This window comes from Lasioglossum baleicum, chromosome 13 (genome assembly GCF_051020765.1).
Source record: "Lasioglossum baleicum chromosome 13, iyLasBale1, whole genome shotgun sequence".
NCBI classification, from domain to species: domain Eukaryota; kingdom Metazoa; phylum Arthropoda; class Insecta; order Hymenoptera; family Halictidae; genus Lasioglossum; species Lasioglossum baleicum.
Window position 1 is genome coordinate 12437794 of NC_134941.1, and position 11313 is coordinate 12449106.

The window sequence follows — 11313 nt, forward strand, 5'->3', positions numbered from 1 at the left end:
AGGGTCCTTTCTTCTTCTCCGGTTCTTTTTCTCTTCCTGTTAACCGTACCAGCACGGGCAATTACGTTGCCTGGCATCTCGAGATGCTTATCTCTCGAGCAGCAAAGGCTCGCCGGACCGGGGACGAGGAATTGTTCGAGGCAGGAGAAGGAGAACGAGGGTGCGTGGATTCTCAGACGTTTATTTTTCGTAAACCGTAGAACCAGCCGCTGTCTTACAAGCTAAGGGTTTTATAATAATCCCGACCCATGGTCGGGGACTTATGGAGTGTATTATTGAGCGGATCGAGTATACATATACATATACATATATGTAAAGAGAGAGATCGATAAGATTCGAAATAATGAATAGCGTAATGGAGAAAATAGCTAGTAACCCGTCACCCGCGCGTTGCCGCGAAAACCCCGCAGGAACGAACCTAGTGAACAGGACCCCGAGGCGGTTCGTTCCTAATTAGTAATCGAGTGTCTGTGGTCCGTGCTTCTAACGAGTCTACGTAGAAATGTGTACACTGCCGCCCAGAAACATCTGATCTGTCGTAGAAGCAATACTGAATTTGTATTACCCTAATTATTAGTATTATTATTATTTGTATAATCCCAAATGTCCAACTGTGTGCCGAATGGTTTCGAAATGGTGACAAGAACACAGTTAGCATATTATTTGTATAACCCCAAATGTCCAGCTGTGTGCTTAAGTGACAAGACCACAGTTAAAGAGAACGCTAATTGAAGAATACGATAGTTGCTCGTCCCGCCAGGTGTTACTTGAGGCAGCGAAAGATTCGCATCGCTTCGCGACGAGTACGCTCGACATGAAAAGGGTTAAAAGACCGTAACAGATACTCGCGGGCGGCAGTGTGCGTCGAGGAGGATGGGAAACAATGGCAACGGCGATAATCACCGGCCACGTTCGGAAGAAAATTAAAGCTAGCCCAATAAAACGTTCACTGTATAACATCAGCCTTAACGATCGACGAACTCTGGAACGATCTACAGTCTCCTCTTAAATTCTAAGCGTTGCGCGCCAACTACGATCCTACGGGATGAGAGTGCTATCCTGATAACCCTAGAACCCTGATGCTAAGGAGAAACGCGTCTCGAAGGTACCGAAAAAGCGAACGCAAGTCCCCTGGTGCATAGAGAGGTGCGACTATCGATAAATGTATCAATAATATCGTTAAGAAAACTTTCAATCTTCGATCTTCAAGTATCGACAAGATCTTGCCAATCGATAGTCGCAGCTCCAGCTCGTACACCGCCCGCCGTGATCGCTATCAGAATTTGAACGCTGGACCTTCTACAGTGTACCCTGAAGCTGACAGTCTCGAGGCACCGGTCTAATGTCTGCGATAATGAGAACCAGAGCCGTAATTGGCGGGCCAGGTGATGCCCGGCCCGACCTTATGGTTGTCGTAAACGTACTTAATCTGCGGATGGCTGTTCGCCCCGAAGAAGGAGTCGCGGACCATTCCGATGATCGCCGAGCCCATCGCCATGTTGCTGATCATGCCAGCCATCGAGGCGGCCGCTTTCGCGTGCGCCACCGCCGTTTGCAGCAGGAACGAGAAGATCAAGCCCAGCCCAGGCATCATCTGCATCATCTTATCCTTCATAGCTCTGCCGAGGTGTATCACCGAGTTGGTCATCTTCTTCGGCAGGAATTCCTCGTCCAGCTTCGGCAGCTTCACCACCAGCCCCGATTCCGTCTCCTTCTCTTGCCGATCGTCGACGATCTTATTTGTCTCGATCTCTTCGAACAGCTGCTTCAGCTCATCCTTCGCGTGCTTGCTCGAATGCTTGTCCCAAAACGACTTGAAGAAACTCTTAGCTCTCTTCTGCCGTTGCCTCTGTTCTTGGTCTCGGGAGGATTCTTTCTCAAGATCGTACGTCACCTGGCTGCCCAAAGGCAACACCTTCAGCTCCTCCGAACTCTTCTGCGACTCCAACGAGAGGATGTCCACCCCTTTGCTACCTTCCTCCGAAGGCTCTTCCACGTTTCTCAATTTATCATTGACCCTCTGCAACTTGTGAGTCAGTCTCGGACCGAACAGCACCTCGAACGCTTTGTACGCGTCCTCGTAGCCGAAGAATTTCCCACCGTCCTCAAGGTCGGAGTCGTTGGTCCTGATCTTGTCCAGGAACATCGTGATGATCTCCTCGTCGTTCATCGACCTCATGATGTCCACGTACTCCTCGCTGTCCTTCAGAAATTGAATCTCGCCCTCTCTGGAGACGTCGATGCTCTTCTCCCGTTTCTCCTTGTCCCTCTTCGGCTTCTCGCCCTCGGGACGCTGGTCCAACACCTCCTCCATGATGTCGCTGATGATCGTTAATATACTCGGCAGGTTTTTGTTGTCCTTGAGCTTGGCGCCTCTGCCTTCCCTGAAGCCGGAGAAGCTGATGCCCAGCTCGCCGTTCCCGTAGCCCTTGATCTTCAGGCAGCCAAGGTTCGTTTGGAATTTGTCCTCGACGATCTTCTTGTACCAGTCGAGCAGATACTGCTCGATCGAGTCCCTTCGTTCTAGCATCTCTTTCTCGAAATCGGTGGTCGACATCCCGAAGAACTCCTGCACCTGGCTCTCCGTGTCCAAGGAGCGACCGAAGAACCCGAGCAAGGGAAACTGGCTGACGATCAACGGCCACACGAAGATCCCCACGCAACGGATGAAGCTGAAACCTGCGATACAGCTTACCACTTGCTGGGCTATACCTCTACCCTGCACTGGGTCCACCTCCTCCACGATTTTAATGATCTCGTACTGATCAGCTGTCAGAGATTTCCTAACCGTGGCGTTCAATGTGTCGGCGTAGTAACCCCTCGACTCCGAGGAAGCTTTCCCTCTCTCTCTCATCAAGATCAGTAGCCGGAGATACTCGGACTCGTTTATTTTGTTAGGGTACGCTGAAGAAGAGTCCGACGAGCCAGTCTCGTCAGTCTCGTAGTAAGTATTCGTCAAGTCCACAACGCTCCTGCGGTTTCTACGTTTGATTTCTGAGTCCTTCGTCAGCTGGGCGACGTCGCCGAGCTGCACCCTCTCCTGCGAGATGTCTAAGAGGATTCCTGGCGGCTGGCCTGCGTATCCTGGTACCGGTACTCTGTTATCTGAAAACAGAACACAGTCAGTGATCAGCTGGACTACTTGGCTCAGGGCTCGGAATTATTTACTCGTCATGAGACCGAATTTCGGAGGCTGCGTCCCACAGTGGGACGATTGCATCGGAATACTAAATTGGAATAATAAAATTTAAGAGTAGGAATACTAAATTGGAATAATAAAATTTAAGAGTAGGACTATTAAATTAAAATATGGATTAGTAAATTTATTGTAAAATTTAAAATTGAGAGGAAATTTTAAATTAAAATATAAATTAGTAAATTTATTATAAAATTTAAGGATAGGGTTATTAGATTAAAATATGGATTAGTAAATTCATTGTAAAATTTAAAATTGAGGGGAAATTTTAAATTAAAATATAAATTAGTAAATTTATCATAAAATTTAAGGATACGGTTATTAAATTAAAATGTGGATTAGTAAATTGATTGTAAAATTTAAAATTGAGGGGAAATTTTATAATAAACTAAAATATAAATTAGTAAATCTATTATAAAATTTAAGGATAGGGTTATTAATGTAAAATATGGATTAGTAAATTGATTGTAAAATTTAAAATTCAGGGGAAATTTTGAATTAAAGTATAAATTAGTAAATTTAATCGCGTTTAGTAACCCCTTCATTTTTTGTATCGCCTTGAGATTTTAAATTTCCATGTTTTCGGTAGTATACATAGAATACGAATCTGAAGTGAACAAATTTTCTTGACCAGCCAAACATTTTTTTGCCAAATTATCTGGAGAACAACTAAATAAGTAACGAGTAAAAAATTTCAAATATTGTTTCAAAACAATAAAATTTAAACAATCAATTATAAAATTGTTCCAACAAATATACAGGGTGGTCCGTTTAAATAAGCTCACGTAAATATCTCTTCAGGTTACGATAATTATCAGTAGATAGGAATAATTTTTTCATGAATTTTAGTGGACAGCCAGATGTTGTCACGAGAAGCGAGACGCGCGTCCGAATCGAAAGGACTTCTAAAATCGGCCGTCGCGAGTAAATAATTCCGAGCCGTGACTTAGCAAAATGTCGGCGTCGTGCCAACGATGGATTCACCTACTGACGGCGTAAACGCTGACGATGCCTGGTTCTGGAGCAGCTGGGCTTCGGAAGGAGCTTGCGAGGATTGTCCTGGAGCTTGTGAGATGAACGGCAGCTGAGAAATTCCCAGTGGAAGTCCCGTGGGTAGCTCTGAGACACCTGGAATAGTCTGAATGGGCAGATCTAGAGCAGGAAGAGGATCGAGCGGTATCGATGGAACATCCGGCAGCTGTGGCAGCAAAACACTGATCTCGGAGAAGTCTGGCAGCACTGGGAGGTACTGCTTCAGGGTTGGCCAGCTGATGTTCTGCGTGCAGCTGACGAAGTTGTTCCCCTTGGTGCAATCCTGTATTCTGTTGATGTACGTCGCCCTGGCTGCGTCCGGGATCCCTAGCTCAACAAGCTTAACGATATTCTGTTGACGTTTGGTCAGATGAGACAAAGAAGGATTGCTGATGTCCACGTAAGCTCGTTCCAGCTTACGGTCCCTGTTCAAAGAATGCAGAAGAATACTCTCTATCCTCTCCTCAGCCTGCTGCAACGCTAGACCATCAGCCTTCAAATTGTCTTCGGGAGTATCAAGCAGCATGTTGGGTTGTTTCCAGGTTCCGGACAGGATCATGTGCATCGTGACCCTGGGCGTGGTCTGATAACCTCCGAAATTAGGGAACTTCGGTAGCCACGGATAAACCTCACTGATCGTCGGCCAGGTGACGTCCCTGATGCACTGCAGGAAGACCTTGTCTTTCAGGCAGGAGTTCATCCTCTGGACGTAGCTGTCTCGGGCGGAGACGGGCAGCAGACCTTGAGCGACGTTTAAAATCTCGATCTGCTGATCTCTGAGCGTCTCGGGAAAGTACTGGGAGCTGACTCTGTCTTTGAGGTCGGGAACAGATAGCTCCACGGCCTTGAGAATTTTCAGAATCACAGATTCAGGGCCCTCGTTGAAGATCGGGACGAACCTGGTGTCCGTTATAGTCACTTTGGTGTCTCCGTGTTGTCCTGTTTTCACGTCTGTCTCCGACAAGGGTGGAGCGTTCGTGTTCGAGCTGACTTCTGTCAAGTTCATCCTAGTACCTCCGCTGGGAGCTGTCGTGTTGCTTGGAGGATTGCTTATGGCGCCGAAGTTAGGGAAACTGGGCAGCCAGGGGAAGTAGCTGGACAGGGTCGGCCAGATCACGTCCCTGCTGCACACGAGGAAGTTGTTCACGCGGAGACAGGCGATCAGCTTCGAGGTGAAGTTGGTGCGAATGCTCTCCGGCAGCAGGCTGTCCACGGTGTTGACGATGTTGATCTGCTGCTCGGTGATCAGGTCGAGGAACTGCTGGTTCTTGGTGGTCGAAGTGGTCGCCGCGGTGCCGCGATTCAGGTTCTGCGATTGTAGCTGCACCGAGCGGACGATGTTGAGGATCACGTTCTCGGGGTGCTCGGTGAAGATCGGTACGAACCTGGTCCCGGTCACGCTGATCACCGGCGCGTTCTGGACCTTGTTCCTGGACTCTTCGTCCTGGAAACGGTTCGCGATCACCTTCTCGCGGTCCGCTTCGGGGATCACTCGCTCCTGCATCTTCTCTCCGGGATTAACCGCAGGTTCCGACGAAGCGAACGACTCCTTGTTCTCCAGCGAAGGGAACTCGGGCAGATCGGAACAGTAACTGGCGACCGTCGGCCATATCACGTACCTGACGCAGTCGATGAAGTCGTCGCTTCTCTGCAGGTACACGATCACGTCGGAGATCAAGCCTGCTCTGGCCAAGTAAGGTATCAGGTATTCCGCCAGCTGTAGAATCTCGATCTGACATCTCGTGAACTTGCTCAACGACACCACGTTCCCGCTGAAGACGAACGGCGTGATCGCCGGAGTCCTGCGGGCAGCAACGTCCCGCAGGAGATTGTAGATCCTCGTCTCCAGCTCTTTGGAGGATCGCAAGGTGTCCGGTGGGTCCTTCAGCAGCACGAACGTCGGCGCTTCCGGCTGCTGCGGGGAGGAGCTTCCGAACGGCCAGTAGGATCCGAAATCTGGAACGCTTGGTATACCAGGTAACGACGGGATGTAATCACCGAGGTCCGGCCATCCCGGGATCTGGAAGTCGGGCAGGATTCCGGAGATGCTCGGGAAATTGGGGATGAACTGCCTGACGGTGGGCCAGGTCGAGTACTTGATGCAGGTCAGGTAGTTGTACTCCTTCATGCACTGCACGGTGTTCCTTACGAACTGCGGCCGGAGGGCGACCGGGATCAGTTGCTCGGCCATGTTGATGGCCAGCAGTTGGTCCTGGGGTATCAGAGCGACGTAGGAGTCCGTGGTTTGGTCGATGAAGGACGGCGTCGCGGACAATCGTGGCTGCTCCTTCATCGTGTTCCGGAGCACCTGGATGATGATCTCCTCGGGTCTGGGTCCTCTGGAGCGCGTCCCATCGGAGTCCACCACTTCCGGCAGCTCGCCGACATCTTCCGACAGAGGGGGGAACGGGACGATCGGGTACTGCGGGTAGAAGTCGAAGACCGGGTACCAGTTCTGATAGTCCGGGAAGACCGGCAGCGCCGGGAAGTACTGCTTGATCATCGGCCAGGCGAAGTACTTGACGCAGCTGAAGTACTCGAATCTCCTCAGGCAGGAGAACATCCTGTCGGAGTACTCCTGGCGCAGTGCTTGCGGCAGCAGCTTCTCCCCCATCAGCAGGATGTCCAGCTGGTTCGTGGTGAGCAGGTCCTTGAAGGTCTCGTTCTTCGGGTCGACGTACGACACCAGCGTCTGATCAGCGGGATACGACTCCAGAGCGTCCTGCAGGATGTTGTACACGACGGACTCCGGCGCGATCAGCCGGACTTGATGATGCAAGTTCTGAGCCCTTCCCGACTTCGGCCTGTTCCCCTGAAACAAGTCAAACACGTTTATCTCGATCGGCAGGTTGCCGAGGTTCTGGGTGACGGATTCGGGCAGATTGTCCACCACGATCGGCCACACGAAGATCCGAATGCAGTTGAACACGCTGAGACCCTGCACGCACTGCACCACGTTGCTCACGAACGACTGGCGTTCCCTAACGGCCAGCAACTGCTCCGCGCACCCGATGATCCGCAGCTGCACCTCGGTCAGCCCGAGATCCTTCAGGTTGCCCATGTAGGAGCTGTTCGAAGGGTCCACTCTCTTGGAAAGCGCGATCTGCTCCAGCGCGTCCAACAACTGATTCTCGGTGAACTTGGGTGCGTCCGGAAGCACCTCGGCAGCCTGCTCCCTCAGGCGGAGCAGGAATGTCTTGTCTCTTATCTGATCCTGAAGCGCTACCGCCTGTTCCTTCCACCTCCTCAAGGGCGCGAACGCACCTAAGATCTGTCTACCGCGAAATGGGTTAGTAGCCGTTACCTTGTTTCCCTGTTCGAGTCGAACGTTCTCCTGCGTGATCGCCGCCTCGTCCAGTCCGGCCTGCCGCTTCGAGGTCAGCACCTTTGCCTCGTCCAGGTTGTCCACCTTCTGCGCGTCTAGCGCGTCGTCGCGGATCGAGATCAGCTTCTTAATCTGCCCGTCGACGATCTCCGCTGCCTCTCCGTCGGAAGTTTTCTTCTCCTCGGCGTTCAAGTACACCGTGGAACTCTTGCGTCTCGATTTTCCCAGAGGTTCGTTCAGGTATCGGTCTCCTCTATGCGTGTTCTCGTCCCCGTCGTCAACGGTCTCTTTCTTCTGGTCAGGCTCAACCGCTCCCGACTTGATCAGCACGCTCGGTGATTGTTCTTTCGGTTCTTCGGGTTCTTGAGCCACTCGAGCGGAAGATTGTCCCTCCTCCTCCGGAACAGATCTGATCCAATCCTTCTTGACCTCTTCGGGGTCCACCGACAGGCGAGCACCGGCATCGTTGGTCACAACGTCGGGCACGTTGTCCTGATAAGGAACAGTTCCGTCGCCGTCCACCTGGCCATCGAACCTGCGGATACCTTCGTCCTTGACCTCTTCGATCCCCTCCGCAGTGACCTCCACGTTCTCGCGAACCTCCGACTTCGGGACCACGTCGTTCCGCCGTCTCTTCTTCATCACCTGTTCCTCGGCGAACTTGGCCAACGGCGAGTCGCTCTTCCTCGTCGATTCATCGGGGTTGTACACCAGGTCGAAACCCGGAAACTCCGAATAATCGGTTGCGGTACTTCCAGGTGAATTGAGAATTATCGTCGTCCTTTCAACGTCATCATTATTTTGGGCACTGTCTCCGGTCTTCGAAGTTAGGCTCGAACTGGGTTCACTGTCCCCTGCCGGAAGCTTAGCCCCGGAATCCAGCTGGGCAACAGCTTCTTGAAGATCATCGGGGATGAGAACGGTGCGCGCTCCACCACCGTCGACGACGAACAGCAGCAACAGGAGACAGAGCAAAGAACGAGTACTCGTTGGCTGTGGGCGGCGCGAGATGAGTGCTCTCATGGTCGCGGTCGAGAGGCGAATGTCTCGGCCACTGCTGAGCCGGTCTATGGTCAGCCATGGCGGAGAGGTATGGTAATACACATACCATCGTCCGGAGACGATGCCCGTGAGAGTGCACGCACTGGTTCAACCAACGAGACGCGGGGAACCGCGAGACTGTGTGGATAGGCAACGACGGAGCCGGGCATTTCCATTTTTACGCTGCAGAGCGATGCCGCTCTTGTCCTCCCCACCTCGTCGACAGTGTTCTCCGCAGGGTTGCCGGGAGGATCGGGTTCACGGTCTAACGGGTGTACGAGGGTCGTCTGAAAAGTTCTCAGCCCGACATGGAAACAAGGATTTTTCAAACGAAGTTTTAGTTTTCAACGTAGTCTCCTTTTTAAGTTGATACACTTTTCTCAGCGATGTTCTAGCCTTTCTAACCCTTCCAAATTACTGTTGTATAAAGCTTCTTAGAAAGTTCTTCTATAGAAAGTTAGTCTTTAAGACTGAGCTCTGGAGCTTCAAAGACTCGAGCTTTATACAACGCTGTTCCAAATAGTAGTTGGCGTCTTGCTTCGCAAAATAGGCGTCTACGTATGCGATGACCTCCTCGTTCTATGAAAATCTGTCCTCCAAGCGAAGCTTTCAGCTTGGGAAACAGGAGAATTCGTGCATTGTCTTGACGGTACAGCACTTTCTTTACAAAAACACTGACATTGCCCGACACAAACGACGGTCAAACAGCAACTGAATATTACAGTATAGTACCAGAAACGGTATCGACGAGTAACGTCATCTTCATGTTGAGGCTCAAGACTTTTCAGACGACCCTCGCGGATGCATTTAGCTCCTCGACGTATCCTACGGTGAACCCATCGGGAGAGATTCGCGGAACACGCGTCTGGTACGTTTCGCCCGAGGTCTCGTTTTATTCATCGGCTAATGACAGCTTCTTGCTCGTACACCGACGGCGAATTAGAGCCTGTCCTCCCGGAGAGAGGACCATTTGAATAATCGAAACGATGCCACAGCTACCAGCCAACCTCTAATGTCGCCCCTCGCGGCTAACACCGTAACGAGCCAATTAACCTTGGACAGCAACGCTGCGCTCCGAGGAAAATAACCTGGGCACTCCCCTTCGCGCGTTATTCAAACCACCCGGTCGTGTTTCTCCTTCGTTCTTCGGGTCTACGGTCTTCCAGGCTCGACATACATCGCCTGGAACGCGATCCCCGCGGAAAAACTGGTCCCCGATGTCGCGGAATACACGACGGCCATCCGGACGCCGTTATCGATACAAGGAATCGGGATTCTCGCGATTTCAACGATTGACCGATGCACCTTACTTCGACGTACCTGCTGCATTCTTCAGGGTTTCGATGCAATAGGAAACTCGGGCGACGATCTGCTCCAGCTACCGTTGCGGCAGCCGTGGGGATCTTGGAGAACGGACAGTTTCGGCTGGAGAACCGGAGAACGGATGATGGGCGCATTGTTCTGCCTGTGTCGAATACAGCTACGTACTTTCAAGATTGCTCCGTAATAACGTGTTCCTACCGAGCGGCGAACATAACTGGGTCAAACGTGACCCTGCATCTGTCCGACAAGGGTTAGGAGCTGTTGGAATCTCAGCTATGAATTCGTTTCACTTCCGAAGCCTCGAGTCTGAACGAAACACGGTGGCATGGACGTTTCTCCGTAATTCCTCGGTAATTGTGTGTTCTTGCAGAGCATTTAAAGGAAGAAGCGAGAAACGAACTGGATCGGAGGGAATCCTTTACCTTTAGAAAAGGGATAGGGACTGTTCGAACCTTCCCCTAAAAATTCTGTTCGTCACAAAATAGTTTTGTGATTTCCCTGAAATCATGTGTTCCAGCTGATAATTTTAAGCAAGAAGGGGAATCAGGTTCTAAACGTTTAATTCCAACCCTGAAGCGACGACGCCTTTCGCGATCATGGTTTTCTTGTGTTATATGTTACGACGTTCCCTTCGCGATTCCTCGGACGAGCCATTAAAACGTTGCGCCGCGTTTTGTACTCTCGTTGCATCGAAAAGTGAGCAAGAAGACATCGTTCGGGGAGGAAGGGGCAGGGGAAGAGGAAGCAGTTAGCGGAGAGAAGATGCAGCACGAACACAGCGCAGGAGGCCGGGTTTCAGGTTCGTCTTCGATACGGCTGGTTCTGGGCGCAAGGGGTTGTATTTTTAGTCCTTGAGGGAATCGAGACTAGAAGAACGACCAGAAAGAGAGAGAGAGAGCGAAGAGAGGAGCATACACTAACACGTCTCGCCGGCCAGGGTAAAGAATTTTTACGACGCGCATTATTTTCCAAGATGGCCACCGAGATGTTCGTTCTTCGTTTCCTCTTCGCTCATCTTCTCTCTTCGCGCACTGAGCAAAGCCGACGCAGTAAACCTGTACCGCGTTTCTTCCTTTTATCCGGTATGCGGCAGGCTCGTCCCTTTAAGCCGCGTTCACAACGACTCGGCAATGAATTGTAGCCATAACCACCATCGAAAGTGCGACTGCCTCGCGCGTTCAACCGAGGCTTTACGACGCTCTCGGTTTCGATGGGAAATTTCGTGCGGCCGAGACCTCGGACAACTGTTCGATCTTCGTGTGGATAATAAAAATTGTTTGCTATTACACGTTAAACATTTTGCACTCTTTAACCCCTTGCCGTACCATTTCCTTTACAGTTACGGCGATTAAACGACTTTATCCCGAAAAATGTCGCAGGAGAGAAAATTTATGTT

The 11313-nt window shown here is 51.0% G+C and overlaps 1 protein-coding gene across 1 annotated transcript; it reads right to left on the bottom strand.

Moving 5' to 3' along the window:
* Positions 1 to 165: 165 nt before the first annotated feature.
* LOC143214775 (uncharacterized) lies at positions 166 to 8668 on the bottom strand. The gene is made up of 3 exons (XM_076436156.1): positions 7533 to 8668; positions 4181 to 7040; positions 166 to 3105 (listed from the first exon to the last, which is right to left on the bottom strand). The coding sequence occupies exons 1-3, from the start codon at positions 8574 to 8576 to the stop codon at positions 1340 to 1342; spliced, it is 5670 nt and encodes a 1889-aa protein (XP_076292271.1). The 5' UTR covers positions 8577 to 8668; the 3' UTR covers positions 166 to 1339.
* Between the last annotated feature and the right edge of the window lie 2645 nt (positions 8669 to 11313).